This window comes from Macrobrachium rosenbergii, chromosome 52 (genome assembly GCF_040412425.1).
Source record: "Macrobrachium rosenbergii isolate ZJJX-2024 chromosome 52, ASM4041242v1, whole genome shotgun sequence".
Taxonomy (NCBI): domain Eukaryota; kingdom Metazoa; phylum Arthropoda; class Malacostraca; order Decapoda; family Palaemonidae; genus Macrobrachium; species Macrobrachium rosenbergii.
The window spans coordinates 33,757,346-33,780,558 of record NC_089792.1 but is presented as its reverse complement, the minus strand read 5'-3'; the positions used below and the strand labels follow the sequence as shown (position 1 = coordinate 33,780,558).

The 23,213-nt window shown below is 42.3% G+C and overlaps 1 protein-coding gene across 1 annotated transcript in view; it reads right to left on the bottom strand.

The window, feature by feature from the left end:
• The window catches only part of LOC136833798 (N-acetylneuraminate 9-O-acetyltransferase), a 263,251-nt gene that overhangs the window by 64,788 nt on the left and 175,250 nt on the right, over nucleotides 1-23,213 (bottom strand). The window contains exon 11 of the mRNA XM_067096057.1: nucleotides 9,639-9,884. Within this exon, the coding sequence (XP_066952158.1) occupies nucleotides 9,639-9,884 (246 nt within the window). The remainder of the gene's footprint in view (nucleotides 1-9,638; nucleotides 9,885-23,213) is intronic.

Genomic DNA, 23,213 nt, shown 5'->3' with positions numbered 1-23,213 from the left:
AATAATTTCATCAACACTTTGCAGTTAAAATGTCTCCAAGCGTACTTTCCGGGATGTTTGGCTTTTGGATGAGGAATTTAGTGGGTGGCTCCAGAAAGTAGACGGAAATCCAGAAAAGGGGATTTTGACAAAGGAAAAATCTGTTTCTGGGTGAAGACCTGTGTCGCCCAGTGAAATGTCCCATATAGCACACATTTCTAGGTATAAATATTGCTAGATATACCAGAGAAAAAAGCTATACAACTATATAGAATGCCAGAGTTACTACCTCTGGATCGATCATCCTCATAGGATGTCGGTATGTCATCTAGGAGCGAGTGGAAGCCACTACCACAGATGCTTAACCCCAATAGGTCTCTCCTCTCCCAAAACCCCTCTACCTAAGGGGTGCCGTTACAGCGGTCTTTCTCCGCTCGCTACTACTACTTCTACCCAGAACCATCATCCTGAAATAGCACCCAAGCTTTGGCCAGCCTAGGGTGGGAAAAAAGGAGGGAAGGGTTCACTGGGCGACACAGGTCTTCATCCAGAAACAGATTTTTCCTTTGTCAAAATCCCTTTTCTGGGATCGACCTGTGTCGCCCAGTGAAATAGTAGCAGAGAATTGGCCATATAAAAGCTTGTTAAATATAAAAGGTCAAATTTCAAAATTAAAAATTTTACTGAGGAAAATAAAATTATTTTTGAATATGCTTTTTACTTATCCAAATAATATAACATATTATTTAAAACTGTATATGTTAAGTAAAGTATACTAAACAATGAAGCTTAAGATATTGCTTAACAATGTGACTAAAAAACCATCAGCTAAATTAACAAATAGTGGTGAAAAATTGAACAAGGATGGTAAGTACAAAGACAGGAGTGGTTTGTGAAGCAACCCAAACCCAGTCAACAAGGTAGAAAGGCAGGGAATACAAGCGAGGCAGGTAGGTGAGAGGTATACCAATAGGTAGGGCAAGCAAACTAAATCACAAATTACAACTTAAATAACATAATATTAAGCTGACTCTGGAGAAATAATGTTCCCTGCAGCGACAGTAGAAAATTTAAGAGCCTCTAAGGACTTAAGGTAGTGACGTTTAAAAACTCTTGGAGATTTCCAGCCCGTATATTTCTTAATTTCATCAAAATTCATATGTTGAAAGTAATTAACTGAGGTGGCTACAGCACGGATATCAAGGACCTGGGGAATTGAATCCGGGTTGGCTTGCTTAATAAAATAAAGAATTTGTTGTCTAATACCATTCAAGGAGATGGTTCCACCATTCTCTCTAACAAAAAGGGGACCTGAAGATCTTTGAGAAGTCCTTTCAAGGTAAGCTTTTAAGGTAACTACCGGACATAAGGAAGGATCTTCCGGAAGAGGTATGATCTTCCAGGGAGACCATCTATTTTGAGGATCTTCGTTCTTGGCTAAAAAGGTTTGGTCCGGAGAAAGTAGAACCTCTCCTGACGGGAGGAAATCCACATGATTCGACTCTCTAGAAAGAGCTGAAAGTTCAGAGATTCTAGCTCCTGAAGCCAGGCTAATTAAAAACAGCGTCTTCCTAAGAAGAGTCAAATAAGAGCAAGATTCATTGTTAGTGTCTGAAGCTAATCTTAGTACGTCATTTAAAAACCAAGAAACCGTTTTAGGATGGGTTGTTGGTCTAAGACGAGCACAAGCTTTAGGAATAGAGGAAAAATACGAATCTGTTAAGTTAATGTTAAATCCCAATTGAAATATTTTCTTTAAGGCGGATTTAGTCGTAGTAATAGTACTAGCAGCTAGGCCTTTATCAAAAAGGGCCTTAAAAAATGAGATTGTGAGATTCATAGTCATTGTATGAACGTCTGATTCTTTTAGAAAGTTGGCATGTTTTCTTACTGCCGAATCATACTGACGGAGAGTAGATTCTCTCTTATCTGATTCTAAAAACATTGTGTTCAAAGGATCAATAGTAGCATTTCTGAGTCCAGCCCCGTGTCAGCCGGTGAAATTCCATACTAACACGAATTTCTAGGTAAAATATTGCTAGGTATACCAGAGAAAAAAGAGCTTTCAGGAATGCTGGAGTTACTACCCCCAGATCGAGCGTCTTCCATAATGGAGACGTCGGTATAACCAAGGGTGAATGAAAGGATCACAACCACAGAGCCACACTCGAAAGACATCCCCATGTCAAAACCCCCCCGGAAAGAGTAGTGAGCCGTTCCAGCCCCTACGCTCATCCGCCCGCCAGGCCGGCGACTCCAGCGCCATCTACACTCATTCCGTTTTCTAGCACGTGATTTTTCGTACCCCAGGATTTTGTGCTTTTGTCTTTGGACGATTTTTGCCTTTTGCTCGCATGTCTTCCAGCAACTTTACCATCTCCAAGTTAAGTACCATCTTATTGTGGGATTTTTATGATAAGTGTGGCTGGATCAGTCCGTATTTTCATATTATATGTGATTGTTGTTATGACGCCGTGGCGTCCCCTAGCCAGCCATGTCGACCGCGAGATTCACCCATCCAGCTTGTTCTGTTTGGGCTTTCTCCTTGTTGTTATATTACTTATCATTATTCCGCCTGGAACTCATCCTGGTGGTGTTTCCTGGGCGGGTTATATCGGTGTTTCTTATAATGTTTTACTGATCCACATGTCGGGTTTCCTCTATTAGGGTTCCCGTCATTTCGCGCTTAGGATTCTTCCTCCGGGATGTGTTCCCATGACAGTTTTAGCTTATTTATCCTTTTATTGTGTCGTGCTGGTGCTGTACGTGTTTTGTTGCCTTGAATTACATGCGGGGTGCGTCAGCTTAGATTTATTGTTTATCTGGTCGCTCCTCTAGGTTAGGCTATGCGCCTTGCACAAGCACAAATATTCCTGGGTTATGTATATTTTGTGATGGTGATTTATCTGGTATTTTGTTGTGTGGGGCCCTCCCCTTGCCTGTCCATGTCCAGTTAGGCTCGTATTTTGCTTCCTTGGTCTCCCGCTCTCCTCGTAGGTTAGGCGTGGGGTGGACCCTCAGGTTGAGGGAGTTTCTGTTGCTGTTTCTTCCATGGGCCGTTGTTTGGGTGGTAGAGTGAGACCGCATTGTCCTCCCCCTTCTCCACGGAGGGGTAGAGTTTCGATGGGTGTGTCTCCTCTATGCTGTTATGGCATTCTCCCTCCCTTTTTTCTTTCGGCCCTGGTTGGATTTCGGCACAAAAATTTCTCTCCCTGTTATTTCCTCCCCCGCCCTTCCCTTGTCCCTCCCTGTTAGCCTAGGCTATGCCTAGGCACGGGTGCTGACCTAGGCTATGACTAGGGTGGAGTCGGTGTGTTGAGGCCTTGGTCGCTATCCCCTTCTCCTCTCTTTTGGGGTAGGCTTGTCCTGCCACGGCTAGTATTAATTTACTTGGCGTGGCGCGTGATTGCAGTTGAGCGGGTGAAGCATCTTCCCTTGTCTCCTGTTTTCGCTTGACTTAGCCTACTCCCCATCCCTGCCCCACCAACCCTTCCCTCCCCCTCCCCATCCCAGGCCAGCTCTTGCCTATTCTCGTGCGGGTGACGCTAGCTGGCGTTTTCTCCGAGTTGGGGGCTTTCCCTGGTGGAGAGATTCGTTCCCTCCCAGAGCAAGTCCCCGGTGGCGCTGCGCTTGTCTTGATGTTTTGTTAACCTGCTCTCCTAGGATCGAGCGGGTTTTGAACATTCTTATTTTCGTTCTCGACCTCTTTCCGTTTGAGTTTGCCTTAGTTGGGTTGATTGGCGCCTACTCCGGCCCTTATTATATATGGCCTTGTGATGTTGGTAGCCTCACCCTCCTATTGTTTCTCTAGCGGGGAGGTTTGGGCTCTCCGGGGAGGTGTCTCCGGTCTCCGGAATGTACGTTTCATTACCTGGTTACCAGTCCCGTTACCATCTCTTGTATTCTATATGTATATCCACTGGCGGAGCGAGCTTCTCACTCCGCCATTACACATATTATTATTATTTTATTATTTTATTTTGGGGGTCCGGTGTCCTGCCCTGGGGTTCTGCCGTCTTTATTGCTGGCATCCCTTGTGGTAGGGCCCTGTTGACTCAGCTCTCTCGTTCTGCCAGAGTATTCCGGTGGTCGGGATGCAGCTTGCTTACCGCTCTGTTTAATTTATCGTTTGGTGGACCCGTCTCTGACGAGGGTTTTTCTTCCGCGCCGGAGTCCTCCGGTAGTAGGTTGAAATACCCGGGCCTACCTACTTTAGGTTTCTTAGAGTGGTAGGTTCATGTACTTTTACACTTACAGACTGTGCGTTGTGAGGAGCCAGGGTGCACCGCTTCCCTCCAGCAACTCTACGGGCACGTGGTGTGCCGGACCCACGCTGGTTGTGCGGTCCGGCTGGACGATCTCATCGTTTGGCACCCTGATGGCTGTGAGGTCTGCTTTGCCTTATGCAGTAGCATCCAGGACGAGTCGGTAAGATATCGCCTCTCGTTCCCCACGTTTCTTCAGTCTAATAAGTGCTCATAATGTAATCATTGCTTTTATATTACAGTATGTTATTCCTGATTGCCTGCTCTCTTTCAGGTGGACGAGTCCTCTAAGAAAACATCTCTGGAATCTCTCCGCGCCTGGGTGGCTGGTTTCGGAAGGAACGTACCGTCGGGGAAGCCTTACGTCCCCGAGGCAAGCCTGCGAGACCTGCTTTACCCCGCGCCCGGGTTGCTGCTGCCGTCCCAGCGGAGTTGGCCACCCCATCATTCAGCAGATCCGGGGACGCGACCCAGCCACCCCAAGAAGACATCTTGTACGCGAAAGTTTTGGAGGACGCCGCCGCCTTGGACTTGGACCTGGAGCCAATGAATACGGAGCCGGACCAAGTGGTAGGTAGCGAGGTAAGTGAGGTTGCGGGGCGGGTGCCCTCTTTGATTCCCCATCATCCTCTGCATCTTCCTTTACAGGATTTGGTAAGTCTTCCATCTTGGGTGACAGGGCTCCATCAGCTGTCCCCAAGTTGAAGCTGAAGACTTCATGGAAGGCGAAGGGCTTCAAGTCCTCGTCTTCCAGAAAAGCATCTCCTTTCCCCGTCGAAGGCTAAGGTTTCTGTACCTGTAGCCTCCGGGAGCAAACCAGGAACCTCGGGCAAAGCGCGGTAAGAGGGCACCACAACCAAGCCCTTCTCGCCAGCCTGCCTTTGACCCTGAGGCGTTTGCCAACTCTTTACTCGAGAGGTTCTCGGCGGAGGTAGAGTCGAAGCTCTCCAAAATCTCGGAGAAGCTTCACAGCCACGATACCATACTGGCGGGTATGGCTCGCTCCGGTGGGGCCGACCAACAGTATGAGATTCCGGATACGGCTGATCTCCCTCCCTTCGATGTCGGGAACCCATGGCGTTTTGCTCTTCGTGCCATTCGGCACGAAGACACTCTGACAATCGAGGGTCTTGGCACGAGACGTCTGAAGGAGTTGGAGTTCTTCCCTCCCGATCTCCTGCCCCCTTACCCAGGCTTCGTTAGGCTGACGGAGGAAGCCTGGGTACGCTCAGACAAGGTCCCTAAAGAGACAGTGATCTTTCCGAGGGACCAGGCTCAGTCTACTCTCCTGCGCACTCTTACGGAGTGGCAGGCAGAGAATACTAAGCTAACTCCATTCAAGGGCAACTACACTATATTTTCATTAGGTGATAAGTTGTCCACTCCCTGCATTAACAAAGTCGCTCTGGCTACGGCTCGGGCTTGCTTTGAGGGTAATCCTTTGCCTCAATTGAGGGAGACATAATGTGGTTCGGATTCCACAATAAGCTGTAGGTCCCGTTGCTAGGTAGCCAGTTGATTCTTAGCCACGTAAAATAAATCTAATCCTTCGGGCCAGCCCTAGGAGAGCTGTTAATCAGCTCAGTGGTCTGGTTAAACTAAGATATACTTAACCCTTTAACGCTGAAGCCCTATTTACAAAAACGTCTCCCGTATGCCGGCGGCGTTTGGAGAGTTAGCGCCGGAGCGGAAAAAAATTTTTTTTCAAAAAATCACAGCACGCTTAGTTTTTAAGATTAAGAGTCATTTTTGGCTCATTTTTTTTGTCATTGCCTGAAGTTTAGTATGCAACCATCAGAAATAAAAAAAATATCATTATCATACATAAATATTGGAATATATGACAGCGAAAAAAAAACTTGTATATAATTGTATACAAATTGCGCTGTAAGCAAAACGGTTAAAGCTAATGAGTTAATTTTTTTTAGTTGTATTGTACACTAAATTGCGATGATTTTGGTATATAACAAATTTTAAAACGATCAAAGCAACACAGAGAAAATATTATCACAAAATGATGCATGAATTCGTAATGAGCGGACGTAAAAAAATGTTTTTTCAAAAATTCACCATAAATCGAAATATTGTGCTAGAGACTTCCCGTTTGTTGAAAAATGAAGCTAATTGATTGAATATTACTAGACTGTAAGTGTTTTAGCTTAAAATCGCAGTTTTCGACCATTTCGGTCGAGTTAAAGTTGACCGAAAGTCGAATTTTTTCTATTTATCGTGATTTATATGGAAATATTTCAAAACTGATAAAAGCTACAACCATGAGTTATTTTTTGTTGTATTGTACATGAAATTGCGCAAATTTTCATATATAAAACTTTATGTAACGACTAATATAAAGCGATGCAAATATTACGACAACGAGACGAAAGAATTTCTGAGATGTTCGGCGAGTTACTCACAAGAGACGTAAGGAAGATGTTTTTAAAAAATTCACCATAAATCGAAATATTGTGCTAGAGACTTCCAATTTATTGCAAAATGAAGTTAAACGATTGAATATTACTAGAATGTAAGAGTTTTAGCTTACAATTGTGTTTTTTGACCATTTCGGTCGAGTTAAAGTTGACCGAAGCTTGAAATTTTGGCAGTTATCGTGATTTATGTGAAAATATTTCAAAACTGATAAAAGCTACAACCATGAGCTATTTTCTGTTGTATTCTACATGAAATTGCACACATTTTCATATATAAAAGTTTATGTAACGACTAATGTAAAACGATGCAAACATTACGACAACATGACGAAAGAATTTCTGAGATGTTCGGCCGAGTTACCGCGTGCAGACGTAAGGAAAAAAATTTTTTTTTCAGAAATTCACCATAAATCAAAATATTGTGCTAGAGACTTCCAGTTTGTTGCAAAATGAAGGTACATGATTGAATGTTACTAGAATGTAAGAGTTTTAGCTTATAATTGCGTTTTTACCATTTCGGTTGAGTTAAAGTTGACCGAAGCTTGAAATTTTGGCAGTTATCGTGATTTATATGGAAATATTTCAAACTGATAAAAAAGCTACAACCATGAGTTATTTTCCGTTGTATTCTACATGAAATTGCGCACATTTCCATATATAAAACTTTATGTAACGACTAATATAAAACAGTGCAAACATTACGACAACGTGATGAAAGAATTTCTGGCGTGGACGTAAGGAAAAGTTTTTCAAAAATTCACCATAAATCGAAATATTGTGCTAGAGACTTCCAATTGGTTGCAAAATGAAGGTAAATGATTGAATATTACTAGATCATAAGAGTTTTAGCTTAAAATTGCGTTTTTTACCATTTCAGTCGAGTCAAAGTTGACCAAGGTTGAAATTTTGGCAGTTATAGTGGTTTATATGAAAATATTTCCAAACTGATAAAAGCTACAACCATGGGTTGTATTTTGCTGTATTGTACATGAAATTGTGCACATTTTCATATATAAAACTTTATGTAACGGCTAATATAGAACAGTGCAAAAATTACGACAAAATGACGAAAGAATTTATGAAATTTTCGTGAGTTACCGCCGGCGTAGAAAAAGTTTTTTTTTTCAAAAATTCACCATAAATCGAAATATTGTGCTAGAGACTTCCAATTTGTTGCAAAATGAAGGTACATGATTGAATATTACTAGAATGTAAGAGTTTTAGCTTACAATTGCATTTTTTCGACCATTTCGGTCGAGTCAAAGTAGGCCGAAGGTTGAAATTTTTGTAGTCGACGTGCGGCACGCGTCCACTCGGCACCCAACAGACAATTTTAGTCGACGTGTGATACGTCCAATAGGCGTTTAAGGGTTAACTTAACTTGTGGTCTAAACTACTGCATTAGGCCCATAATAGGATATTTCTCACAAGGTTCTTACTTACTCTAATTTATTTTAATACCTAATCCAGGTTATTTAGTTCACACTTAAGGATATGTAATCCTAGGTCAAAGTCTACAGACAAAATTTACTATTTATCTAGTCTAAACTTAATCTGATCTAGGCTACTGCCTAGATTATTGTAGACATTGTATAATCTGAAAAGATTTTCTATTTTAATGTTAAATTGTGGAACTTTTCTTTTAGATAAAACATCTAATTGAAATGACAATTTTTTTAGAAAACAATATGCACTTTTCACAACTAACAATCTGCAGTTACGACTTAACGCTGGCTATGAGTTTAACAAGAAAAGTTGGTTTTTCGGCTTTCACACACAAATTACCTACGAATTACAAAAGTTTAAAACTAAAAATTTAACTGGGACTTAAAACTAAGCACTTTACTTGCTTCCTTAAGTCCATAATTACTGAACTGTAGAGCACTGATGAGAATTGAATCCGTTTTCAATCGACCAATGCAGGGTAATGGCTTCATTGGTCTCTTGCCAGTCTGTTTGTCAACAATATGGTGGACTGTGCATGTGCACAATTACTTCCTCTTCTAGCAGGTTTGATGAAGGAAATAACTGGGTACAGCTTCATTGTAAGATAAAGGAAAGCGCCCTCTTATCTTTGAGTCCATTACACACTCCATCACATATTAAAATTATGACACAATACCTGGCCAAGAGACCGACTAAAAGAGAGTTCTTTAATATTAGTTTGGTCACCACGTTGCTCTGACAGACCCAAGAAAGGTAACCCCTTGAGGACGAAACAAGCAACTACGCCATCCAAAAATAAAATAAAGCACTGGGGAGAGGAGAAACCAGCACAAGTTAAATCTGTGATCCTACTTCACTAATTACCATCAACAATGATTGGGAAACCCTCTAATTGGTAGAGGAATAAAGGCAAAAGATCCAATAAATATAATGAATACTTCACATTATTTGGGTGAATTAGTTACTCGTAGAAAATCAATAAAAAACCTGGGAATTCCAGGGAGCTGTGAACAGCGTCACTGACACATGGAGAATAAAGATGCTAGCTGCTGGAGATCTAGCTTACCATAGGTTACTAACTAACGCAGCTTCCTTGTAGCAAGAGCATAATGTCAGGGATTTTATTTACTACAAAAATGGACTAATTATAAGTAATGGGTTAGTTAAATCTATGAAATTTTGGAAATGAAGGAAATGTTTACAATTTTTGTTTCATGCTCTTTATAGTAGATGAAACTACAAACAGATCTACTACAAGGACTGAGGTGATATTTGATATTTATAACCAAAATATTTTAATGGGAGACCTGAAGATTGTATGGCATTCCAGGGCAAATACATATTTTTGAAGAGTATGTTGGTGGGTAAACGTTTAAATTAACATACAGTATTATCTAAGGGAGGGGAGGTCTAAAACACCATCCCCTCAGAGCACATTTTGATGTGAATTTGAGTTGGATTTTAATGATTATTCAGTGAACAAGAAGCTAAATTATATTTAAAAAACCAAAACACTCACCTCTGACAAAAACAAAACTGTGATAAAGCCTCCTAAGCCAATAAACTTGATAATACTATAGAGGTAGTTGAAAGGAGATGCTTCAGAATTTGCATGTGCTGGTCTTGTGATGCGAGGAGGCAGCACCAGTGTCACATGCATCACAGTATACCAGAAGGAGATCAAGGGCACAAAATAATAAAACTGATATGGTCTGTTCATCACCAGACACAAGACAACCACCAAAAAGTTGATGCGAAACATAACCTGCAAAAGTCACTGTGTTATGACATACATTAGGTATATATAAAGTTCACCCCAGCAAGTTTTAATAGAAAAAAATTCTTAGTAAAATTTCTCTGGATACTATGTATAAAAACCTGTCACCAAACATCATTATATCCTACATTTAAGCTTAAATATTCACTGAGCAAGCAGACTAAAAACTACATGGCATTAAATAAAATAGTTTAGGACTGGGTGAATTTAGAGAGTAGAATCATATGTAAAACATATACCTTTAATGTTCATATCTTTTCTGTAAACCTTTCAATAAATTATCAAGCAAGTTTATACATATAGAACTGAACTTCAAATCTTAATTCCGAAGCAATGTTATATAATGCAATTGAACAATGGAGAAGTATTTTCCTGTTTAAAAAACTTGAAAAACCTTGACTTAATTATTACACCTTATAGTACTGTAGGCACCTGTGTTCAGCCATGCAGCCTACCTGCCAATGAATCACATCGCACATCGGAGAAAGCCCCATGTGGTTGACACAAGGTCAGGAGTAAACACAAATTACTGAGACGATGTTTTCGGTGAATATTTCCGACATTATTATAGTTACCTCCTTGATGTAGCCTACCAGTCTAGTATCAAAACACCATTCATTTAGCTATGTACATATATTCCACAACCTTATGTTTTATATTTAGATAATTGTACGTTTGACTCTGTGAAGAAACACAGAGGCCTATGCTTAATCCCTTTTCCTTACCTGTCAAAGGTTACGACTGCATCATGGCCTGCAAGGTTTTTGACTTGTGTGAATTTTAGATGAATAAATCAGTTGTAACCTGACCTATGCTTCAGCTTACACCTCACTCTAACACTAGTGACCCCAGAGCGACCCAAAGAGGCCGACGCAGAGATGACCGATCATGCCAAAGAACCCCACGCCATCAGCGAGAACCTGGCAGCTGCCTCCATCCATTTGCTGTCCTTCATGTCCCACAAACCTAGAAGCATGGTTTTTCAGGGCAGAAACGATTTTCCACACAAAGATCACCTCATTGACGCGGAAAGTAGACGCAATCCTTGAATTCCTGCCAGGCGACATATTTGAATAAATAGCAGCACGGCTCGAGGAACTAGACACCCCAGTAACATACGACATCCTGAAGGACCACCTGAAGTCATCCTTCAGCATGCCACCTGCCCAGAGAGCGAAGAAGTTCCTGAACCACATAGGGACATCAATAGGCGACGAGAGACTATTGTATGTGTATAAGCATCTGAGACGACTCATCACCCTACAATCCAGAGGCGGGGAAGCCAAGTCATCCTTGGACCTGGTGAGGGAAGTACTCCTCACTAAATTACCCCTCCAGACAGTAGCCACGATGCCGAAAGCCTCCACCATGCCCATAGAAGAATTATTGGTGATGGTCAACAAGGTACATACAGCACTTAGAGCAGCAGACCCTGCACAGCCAGCATCAGCAGCACGTCATGTCGAACAATCACCTGACAGCAAAGGAAGCAGCAATGATGACGAACCAGCTTCCCATCTCCAAGATGCGTTTCGCCAAGGGAAAGCAACCACAAAGAAGACAGGAACACCCGGCAGGAGTCTGTTTCTTCCACTGGAGATTTGGGGTGAAACCAAGAAAGAGCAACAAAGGCTGCATATTCTTAAAAAACACCCACTACGTCACAGAAGCAACCAAACCATACTAATACCAGTTGGGGGGTAGACAGGTTGCTTCGTAAGAGAAATCGTGCCTACCCACCGCTGTCTTTCTTCCAGGTATGAGAGATGGACAGAGACATGCTTCTTCATTAGAGATGAAAGAACCAATAAGGAATTCTTGGTGGATACCGGAACCTGCAGGTATTTCATCCCAGCAAGACCAGCAGAACGACTTAACCCTGCCCCACCCCCCCACCTTCAGGTCTCTACCGCCAGCAGAGCCCCATTAACCATGTAAGGAAGGTGGGGGATGAAAGTCAAATTCAATGGAAAAGACTACGACTGGTCTTTCATAACGGCACACGTAACAATGGCGTTGTTGGGAGTAGACTTCTTGATGGCTCATAACCTCATAGCCAGGATTCCTTTCTCGTTGAAAGGAACTAGTCACGAGACCCGCAAAGAATTCATCTCCTCAACAGCCCAGCAGACATATAAAGACTTCAAACAAGATGAAGCACAAGGTTTGCCCATCGCACTAGAGCCCCCACCAGCAGAAATGAGAGATCTGTTGTGGGAACGTGAGGACGTATTCAAGGACGATCTCAGGCACAACCTCAACAAACCAGCAAAGCACAGAACAAAGCATCACATGCAGACAGAAGGTCCCCTGATACACTCAAAATTCAGAGGGTTGGCACCGGGAAAACTTTCCTATGCAAAGAAAGTTTTCAAGGAAATGGAAGAAGCCGGAATGTGCCAGAAAGGATCTAGTCTATGGGCATCACCACTGCATATGGTACCAAAAGCAGACGGAACGTGGTGCCTCTGCGGAGATTACCGAAGGTTGAATGTCAATATGCAGCCGGACAGATCCCTGCTACCTAATGTAGCAGACATAACAAACGGAATGAGTGGAGCAAGAATACTAACCAAGATCGACCTGCTGAAAGGTTATTTTCAAGTACCAGCAGCAAAAGAGGATGTCAAAAAGATGGCAGTCATCATCCCCTCTGGCACCTACACATTCAATTACAGCTATTTCGGCCTCTGCAACTCAGGGGCAACATTCCAAAGCTTGATGGACAAGATGTTCGGGGACCTCCCGTTCTGTGTAGTATACGTGGACGATATACTAATATTCAACCCGAACCTAAAGTAGCATATCAAACACGTGAGAGAAGTGTTAAAAAGACTAAAAGAAAATGGGTTAATAGTGAGAGAAGACCAGTGCGAATGGGGAAAGGGAACAGTTGATTTTTTAGGACACAAGAGCAATAACAGAGTTCCCCAAACTGAAAACAGTAAAAGCAGTACAAGAGTTCTTGGAACTCATAAACTACTAACACCATTTCACTTCTAACTTAGCTAAGATCATGAGCCCCATATGTCAGTGTTTTTAAGGCCCCATATGTCAGTGTTTTTAAGGAAAGAAAAAACAGTTAATTTGGACAAGTGAACAAGACAATGCATTTAGGTTAGCAAAAGAAGCAATAACAAATGCAAGCACTCTTTTCTTGTGGGCCTCCAGATTAACCAATTGTCTAGGTAGGGTATTACTTGTATTCTTTCTTGTCTGAGTTCTCGAACAACTACCGTTGCTAATTTTGTAAAAATTCTTGGGGCAATGTTTAGCCCAAAGGGCATGACTTCAAACCTGTATGTATCTTTCCCTGTCTGGAACCCTAAGAAGGGGTGGAAGGGAACGGCAATAGGGACGTGCCAGTATGCATCTTTCAGATCTATAGAAACTGTCTAAGTCCCTTTTGGAATGAGTGAATGTACTTGCACAACGGTAGTCATCCAAAACTTTTGGCAAACAATGTGCTTGTTCAATGTTCGTAGGTCAAGGATCACTCTTCAGAGGAATCCTTTTTGGGGACACTGAAGAAGACATGCTTGGTGGCGAATGTACGCATGTTTTTCTATGGCTCCCTTTAACAGGGCCTTCTACACGTAATCTTCCAGAGGGGGGTCTGGTTTTTGGAAGAACCCCTTTTAAAGGAGGGGGAGGGGATGAGACCATTTCCACCCCAGCCCATTGAAAATAATGCTGTGTCCCCAAGGGCAAGACTTCCATTACCCGTGGTGTCGTCGAAGCCGACCTCCCCCCCCCCGCCCCTTATAATTCCTATTGGTATCTGCCTCTTCCTCTGCCTTTGCCCTTTAAATGCAATCCAGGCACTGCTTTTCCTTTTCCTCTATAAGAAGTTTTTGGACCTTGTGAAAAGGATGCCCTGGCTGCTGTTGTAGTTGTTGTTTGTTGTCCCTTTGTAGGGAGTTGTCCTTTCTGACCACCTACCTGTTTTTGAGGAAAACTTTTGGAGGTGACTGAAAGCTAATGATTTTTTAATCATATCAGGCCTTTTTTGGGTTGGGTAATGGGCAGTTTTGGGTTTTTTGTTTCCTGAATTCCCCCTTCCCCAGAAGAGCGTACACTGTACAATTCTGTTGCTGGGCTTGCTCGTTGAGCCTAAACAAACTACTAAAACAGGTCCTTACAGAAGGAGTTAGATTGTAATAATGAAGTCACATTGGGAAGTGACTTGTTGGAGCCCTCCAATGCTTCCATTCATGCTTTTATGAGCCACTCTAGAAAGTCACAGAGTGCTTCCCACAGGGTTCCCATAAGACTTTTGGCCACAACAGCAAAAACTGTTCTGGAATCTTCTGGAAGCCTTTTGGTGGCAACTTCCAGCAAGGTGGTAGCGGTTATAATACTAAGGAGGTGGATCCTAGCATGAAATTCTGCCGAGGCTTTCTCCTCTCAGATTCTTCTCATAGGGATCCCACACTACTGTGTAGCTATATCTAAAGGGAGCGTTTTCCTTTCAAAAGGGAGTTGAAGCATTGTCCATTCCTTGGTGGAATTTTTCGAAACTGGGATGATCGAGGCAAATGGCTTTAATTCTGCCATTGTCTCCCGTTGACTGGTCACTACAAAATTCTAAAAATCTGCCTCCATGATTAATTATTTTGAAAGTGAAGGGACAGAAGGCTGGGGCTATTTGGTGAGCAACTTGGGTTTTATTCAAAATGGAAGCAGAGATCCATTTTCCATTGACTTGGTAAAGGGTGTCCTCTATAGCTTTTACTGCCATAAACACAGGTAAGAGAACCATTTCTTTTAGTGGTTTCTCCATATTACCCCCTTTCCACCCCTTCTTATCCCCACTTCCTATCGGGGCCTGAACTTGGACTTAAAGGGTATCAGGAGTGTCATTATTCATCTCAGCGAGCTTGAAAACTATGGATTAGACACTAATGTCTGTTGTTTTCGGTTATCTTTACATGTCAGCCCCTTCACACCCCTTCTCACCCCCACTTCCTAATGGGGCTGAACTTGGACTTAAAGGGCATCGGGAGTGTCACTATTCATCTCAGGATCTCAATATATGACATCTTTATAATAAAATAAAGTTTTATATATACAGTAAACCCCCCGTATTCGCGAGGGATGCGTACCTCACACCCCTGCGAATAGCTAAAATCCGTGAATACTTAAAAACCCTCTAAAAACACTTAGAACTGCCTATTTTGATTGTTTAAACACAAGAAAATACAGCTAAAAATTTATTATTAATTCTATACTATTTGTGTGGAAATGCTCATCTAAATTTTTGTCACTACTTACTTTTGCTAAATTATCTCCTGTTACATTACTTATTTCTTTAGGATCAAGTATTCTTTTCCCATCTTTTACTATGGCATGTCTGGGTGGTTTAACATGGGCACCATTTATTTTCCTGAATTTTTCCCATATTTTTTGTATGGGAGTATTATTAGAGAGATCTGATACATATTTCCTCCATGAAATGATTCTTCCTTGAATTACTTCAATTTTAAAATTTGCAGATATTTTGTTATATAGAGGTTTTAATGTATCAATTTCTAATAATAATATAGTCATTTTTTGTAAAGTTCCTTCTAATATCGGTAATGTTTTGTTTATTTTACTGAACTTTCTCTTCAAATTATCTAATCTTCTTCCATTGTGTTTTATTTTTATTAATTCTGTTAGTTTTTCAGACCACCATGGGACTTTGTGTTTTGCTGGATGAGATTTTGATTTTGGTATTGCTTTATCAGCAGCATTTTTAATGAAATCAACAAGAAATTTATTAGTTTCATTATGGTCTTTTAAATATTCAAATGGTGGGATATTCCCAGTGTGGATTTCATATTCCTCCCAATCTGTTTTATAAATGTTATACTGAGAGACATGATTGGTGGGATTATGTTGTAATAATGTGAAATTAATATTGGGAGATGATCACTTGTATGCAAGTCGTCAACTGTATTCCAATTCAATCTGTCAACTGAGGAAAATGTTCCATGTGTTTTAGAAAAATATGTGCTGATTTCATTATCATTTATACAGCACATGTCATATGAATCTATGAATTCTTCTATTTTACTTCCTGCTCTATTTGAGTCTGTACAATTGCAGTCCCACATCGGGTTGTGAGCATTAAAATCACCTACTATTAATGTAGGTTCCTTGGCATTATCATCTCAAATGTCATACCACTCTCATCCTTGTAGGAGGGAGAGAGGAAAAAGGAATAGGAATGGAGTCATATCCTTGGGATGTCTTGGAATCAATAAAAGAGAAGCAGGAGAGATTGTAAGTAATTCTTTAAGTTTGTCAAAGGCATAATTCTTATTAGGTTGGTTGTAAAAGTTATAAATTACATAATTATCGTTTTTTATTCGATACTTGCAGATCAGTAAAGTTTACAGGTACTCTGTCATAACATACTTTGTTATGTACATTTATAGCAGTACCTAAATTTCCGTCTTCCTCTCTAGATGTAGATGCTAAGGTATATTTACCTATTGTTGATACTGTTTTGTTGACATGTTGTAAACAATATCACTGGTTCGTATTCTTTTAGTAATCGTTGTATTTCTCCTAGGTGTAATCTGGTCTGCAGACCATTTACGTTCCATTGTATGATATAGCTATTGAAAATTTTTTACTATGACGGTCGAGTTTTACTCTCTTTTTTGTATTATCAACTTGCACTTTTTCTAATAACTTACTCACCACATTCATTTGTTTTTCTTTATAATATACTAAGGGCTCAACGCACATGCAATCTTTTTCATGGGTACTCAAATCTGTGGTTTCTTTTTTCTAAATTTCATAAAATTTCTTATAATGTTTGTTAAACCATCTTTCGTTAAGTTTTTGTTATTATTGCACAATTCTTCAAAACAACCATTACATCCACATGTGTTTTCATGTACATTCTTTGTTTCATTTGCTCTTTTACCAATTATTGGTGATGGAGTAATCTCTTCTTCCCTGACATAATCATTGTTATCTTTAACTTCAGTGTTTTGGACATTTGTATCCAAAGGTTTTACTACTATTTTAGGAGATAAAGGTATATTCTTAGTTTGTTTTTGTTCTTTCTTTACATCCCTTGTCTTTGGTTTAACCGACGATGCTCTAATTATAGTTGGTTTTTTCGTTTTGGGTGGTGTTCTCTCCAAAGGCCTTTTTTAATCTTTAATTTCCACTCCATCATGACTTTCCTCTGTTTCTTCTGTAGTATCATCATCTTGTGGTATTTGCATTAACATTTCAAAAGAGTTGGATAAAATGTTACCCATGTCCTTTGCGCCTGTTTCTTGATTCTTTACCATTTTATTTTTTTCTGTAAAGCATTATTTTCTTCTCGAGATTTATTTTCCTTTGGCTTGTTACTTCTATCTGTATGTATTTTTGATTCATTATTAGTTCTTCTTGTCAAGGCATATGTAAGTTTCTTAGCAGGATCCTGAATTCCTCTCAATTTCAATTCTAATTCAGCCTCTCTAATAGACATTCCTGTTCTTTCTTGCAGCATTTTCAATTCCATGTTGTACATGTAATACATGTATTCTTTGGGTCTTGCATCATGATTCTGCCCACAGTTTATACATTTTAGTTCGCTGCAATTCCATTGTGTGGCATGTTCTTCAGATCCACAATACGCACAAACAGGTTCGTTTCGACAATATTTTTTTGCATGCCCATATTTAGTACAGTTTTGACACCATAGTGGCTTGCATTGGGACATACGGCCTTATTTCTCTGTTTTGACCTAAAACTTTTATTTTTTGGGGTAGATCTTGACCCTCGTGATTTTCAACATTTTCTTATGTTTTTGTTTACTCTGTATATTATATACCTCACAATCTTGGTCTCTGGGATATCTTTTTTCAAGAGAGTCCAAGAGAATATTCTTTTCGATTGGTTCGTCACTGTTCTCAGGGAGCACAATGGTACCCTGAATGCTGTTCATAGTCCCATGTTTTTTAATTTTTACATTCATATTATCTATTGTTGTTACAGACATACAATCAGAATGACTCTCTGTTGTGGCTTCTATAAGCCACGTATTTTCTCTTATGTATCTAAACGACATTTCTGTCGTTGAATGTCTGTTTAATAGGTAGTTTTCTAACTTTAGGGCTGAAATTCTCCATTCTCTTTCTAAGGTTAGAAACCCTGACCAACTTCCTCTCCCAAAGAGGGAGTCGAAGTGAGTCAAGGTTGGGTCAAAACGATATTTACTTCCTTTGGGTTTGTTTTGTACTGGTGTATAAGGTTCCAGTGTACAGTAATTACATTTTGATTTTGTTTTGATTTTTCTAAAGAAAGGTTGTCATAGGAGGTTCCAGCGGTTGTCAACTGTGCCGAGTCGCTACCATCAAAAGGTCCAGGGGTACTCAAATCCTTATAATGACTTGTCATAAAGATTGAGGGGAGGGAAAAAAAATGAAACCTGAAAACCTTAAAAAGATATCATCAACCCTTCATGGAGTTTATTCTTTCACCAACAGCACAAGTGAGAGCCGACTCCCAAATGTCCGCCCCCTACCCTACCCCACAGGGATGGCACAACATGGTTAGAGTGGCCCAGGTGTAAGCCAAACCCGCTTGCTAGGACTGAGAGTACTTCAAGAATACGATAGTCCCCATCCTAATCATATCATGGGCAAACCAGAGAGAATGCCGAGAGTCCTATCCCCAGAACCAGACCCCCTTGGAATCCATGGTCCAGCCCTAACGGATAGTTCCGCCTTTGAGCAATCAATGTGATAACTCTCAGGTCCGAACATTATCAGGCAGCTGATGGTCCTACCACAGTCCCCACTATTTAGCTTCAGATATAAACCCAATCCCAGTTATGATATCTTTTCCTATTTATCAGATCCAATAAATTTTAGCAAAAGCAGAAAATTCCACAAAAATTAATTCAAAGAAATACATAATGGTATATGGGACTCTTGGACTCAAACCCAGGGGAACAGATTTCTGGGGTTCAAGAGACCCCTCACCACATCAAGGTGGTCCAGAATAGAGGGGGTGACCTTTAGGAATGGACCACTGCTAGGTTCTGCCTCTCTCTTCCCCAGGGAGTTGGTAGATGCTGCGGTGAACAAGAGACAGGCTGAAGACAACGACTGCCTTGTCCACCAGGCAGTGGCCAAGACCTCCAGGTCTTGGCGTGCCACTGTGGCCCAACCCTTGGGTCAGGCTAGCACTTTGTCGGCCCCTAAGAAGACCCAGGCTTCAAAGGGCACTCGTGGAAATACCCAGCCTTCTTCTTCCTCTGCCAAGAAAGGCACGCAGTCACGTCCCTTTGAACCCTCTTTCCAGCCAGGAAAAGGGGGCAAAGGTAAGAAGAAGGGAGGACTCTAAGAGCGGCATTCCCCTCCAGCTGCTGCCATTGGTGGTGGGGGGGAGGGCTGTCGAGCCATTAGGCAACTTGGCAGTGACATGGAGCTGAGACCTGGGTAGTGGTTGTCCTTCGGGAGGGATATCTACTTCCCCTCGAGTTTCGCCCACCTCTCACCAACAACCCAGTCCGTCTCCTCACCTGCGTTCCCAGCTTGCTGAAGGATCTCACACTCAAGGAGGTGGTGCAAACGATGCTGAAGAAGAGCGCTGTAGAAGTGGTGCTGGATCGGTCCCCAGGCTTTTACAGCCACATCTTTCTCATAAAGAAAGCCACAGGGGGTTGGAGACCAGTCACATACCTCTCTCATTTGAACCGATTTGTTCACCAGACTCGATTCACAATGGAAACAGCATGCTCAGTGCTTGCCTCCATCAGGGAGAACGACTTCATGCTTACAGTGGACTTGAAGGATGTGTATTCCAAATACCCATCCATCCATCCTCTCGCAAGTTTTGCTTTATCCTCGGGAAAGTGGTGTTCCAGTTCAAGGTACTGTGTTTCAGGCTCTCGACCGCTCCCCAGGTGTTCACGAGAGTGTTTACTCCTGTGTCAGCTTGGGTCCATTTGCAAAGGATACGTCTTTTGAGGTATCTCAACAACTGGCTCGTCATGGCGAGCTTCCACTCGCAGCTCACAGTTACTACAGGACAGGAATCGGCTTCTTTAGTTCTGCTATAGCCTCGGGGTTGTAGTAAATCTCAAGAAGTCCAATCTCATTCCCAAGCAAAGTTTAAAGTACCTGAGCATGCTGATAGATATGGTAGCAGCGAGAGCCTTTCCCTTGGACTCTTGTATCAGCTGGTTCAGGAAGGTAGCGTAGCTTTTCTTGTCTCGACAGAAGCAGCCAGCTCAGCAATGGCAAGTCGTTGTCGGTTACCTGTCGTTGTTGGAGAAGCTGGTCCCTCATGGGAGGCTTCACCTTCGTTCTCTCCAGTGGAGAATGAAGGAGTACTGGTCCCAGTTTCGAGACCCTCAATCCTTTCCCATTCCTCTCTCAGACTTCAGGAGTGTGGAACCAAGATGACAGGCACCTTCACATCAACATCCTGGAACTCAAGGCGGCCTTCCTAGCTCTCCAAGAGTTTCAGGATTGAGTGATGGGTTACTTGGTGGTGTTGATGAGCGACAACACCACAGTAGTGGCATATGTCAACAAGCAAGGGGGCCTTGTTTCCCTCCCGCTGCATTAGTTGACATTGCAGGTGCACAAGTGGGCAGTAACTCACTCAGTAGAGCTGTCAGCCAGGTACATTCCAGGCAAGAGGAATGTAGTGGCAGACAAGCTCAGCTGCCAGAGTCAACAACACGCTCAGCTGCCAGAATCAAGTGATAGGGACAGAGTGGTCCCTTCACTCAGACATCATGGAGAGGTTGTTCGAGCTGTGGAGGCTTCCTGCCATCGATCTGCTCGCCACCTGGGACAACAGAAAATTTCCAGTTCTGCTTCATCATGCCAGTCCCATGGGTCACCGTGGAGGATGCATTCCAACACCCATGGGACAACCTCGACGTCGTCTACGCCTTCCCTCCGTTTTGTCTGATTCGCAAGGTGATCAGCAGACTGTTGATCATCTTGAATCCCAGGATGATTCTGGTGGCTCCCAAATAGCTGCAGGCCATTTGGTATCCCGACCTGCTAGCCTTGCTCTTCAAGGCACCGAGAGAGATTCCTCCAGGGCCCAACATTCTGTGTCAATCCCACGTACAGCAGTACCATCAGGCAGTGCAGTCCCTATGTCTTCATGGCTGGAGACTATCCAGCATCTCTTGTGAGCGAGAGGCTTTTCTCGCCGCACAGCAACAAAGATGGCTGGATATCTCAGGCAGTCCTCTGCAGCGGTATACCAGGGAAAATGGGCCATCTTCTGTGGTTGGTGTTGTAGACAGGGTCTCTCCGGTTGGAGCCACTCTTCAGCAGGGTCACGGATTTCCTCGTCTTCCTTCGCCGAGAGAAGCTTCTCTCCGTTTCAGCTGTAAAAGGCTATAGGGCTGCACTTGGCCTAATCTTGTGCCTGAAAGGTGTAGACATCTCCTCCTCCTTGGAGATTTCGCTACTGATGAGAAGCTTCGAAAGGTCTTGCCCTCCCAGGGACCTCAGGCACCCTGTGTGGGATGTGACTCTTGTTTTGAGAAGCCTGACTCATTCACTGTACAAGCCTTTACGAGAGTCGTCAGACAGGGATCTGACTCTCAAGACCCTCTTTCTGCTTGCCTTGGGGTCGGCAAAAAGAGTAGGCGAAGTTAACAAACTTTCCTTCGATGTTAAACACTCAAGGGGATGGGAATCAGTTAAGCTCAATTTATCTTGGGATTTCATTGCAAAAACTCAGAACCCATCAGTCCCTGATGCCAGGTTTGAGTCCTTCACGATCCCCTCCCTAATGGACTTTGTTGATAATGATCCAGACGAAATGCTACTTTGTCCTGTTAGAGTGCTGCGGTGCTATCTGAAAAGGACTTGACATCTCCGGCCTGAGTGTCGATGACTCTTCGTTAGTACTGGCTCGTCCAAGAAAGAAGTGTCCAAGAACACTATTTCTTTCTGGATTCGTGAGACAATCAGGAGAGTGTATTCTGCAGTACCTTCCACCCAAGACCTCACAAAGTCAGGGGCACTGGTCCAACCCTTGCATTCTGGAAGAATCTGTCGGTACCTGGGGAACCGACAGGTACTGAAAGCGGGGGTGTGGTCTCGACAGACCACCTTTGCATCATTCTACCTTCAGGACATTGCCCACAAGTCCTTGGACACTTTTCCCTTGGGACCTGTGGTGGCTGCTCAACATGTTCTGTAGCTTAACCAGCTCTTCTAAGAGGACAGCTAGCATCTCACCTAAGGTGTTTGGTTATGGAAATAAGAGTGATTGCATGAGTGATGGCCTCTCCTCCTCCTTCTTCCTCATCATCCTTCTTTCTCTTCCTTCGGCAGAGAGTGGGATTCGAGCCGACACATGCTGGAACTAGTGGCCGACGCAGGTAAGTCTAGACTTCGAGCATCCATTCTATTTTTCTATCATTAGATTTATAGAAGCAAACCCATTCCTTCCTCTAGCAAGGGGAGGAAAGAGACTCTGACAATAAGACAAACCCAATATTCATATTTGCCTTACTGTCACCGACTTTTGGATTCATCCTAGCCTATTTTCGTAAGAAGTTACATTTCCTCACCCATTCAAAAAGGCCCAGAAGTCTGACAATTGATCATGCAGTTCCTATACTCTGATAAATATGTCAGAGGCATGGTACTCTTCCTCGCTCTATTAACCAGGAAGAGAATCCCAGGTGTGGTGAACTCCAGTCAGTTCAAAGACTTACTCATATTCCTTCCTCCAACAAGTGAGTCTTCCTAATGTTAAGGACTGATGGCTTGTATATCATGCAGGAACAAATCACAAATTTTTAAACTAATTTGTATTTTTCCTAACTATACAACCCTGGGGTCCTTTACATTACATTTCATGCCCACCTCATGCCAACCCCTCAATCTGATACCTGGGCCAAAAGGCAAACTGAAATGTTTACATCCGGGTGGGCAATACTCCTGCTTACCAGACGATAGTTAACTGCCTAACCACCTTGTTCGAAAGTTTAACAGCCGTTTCCATTTTCGCTGAAAGTAATTCCTAATGTAAAGGACCTCAGGCTTGTATAGTTAGGAAAAATACAAATTACTTTAAAATTTTGCGATATTAAAGAGAGATGTCTATTCTCATTCAATATCAATGAATTAAGGTTAAATTAGAACTAGGGGCTAATTCAGTTATTTAAGAAATGGACCGTGAAGCCTACTCTCACTAGTAACACCTTCCATAAAAGGCAGGACTCTGGTCTAGGCCTATACCAATTTGTCAGTGCTACTTTGGCTTGTTATCTACATGTCACCTCCTCTGAGGTGCTAGTACTAAACACCGTTTGGTAAATGTAAAGTAGATGGCCGT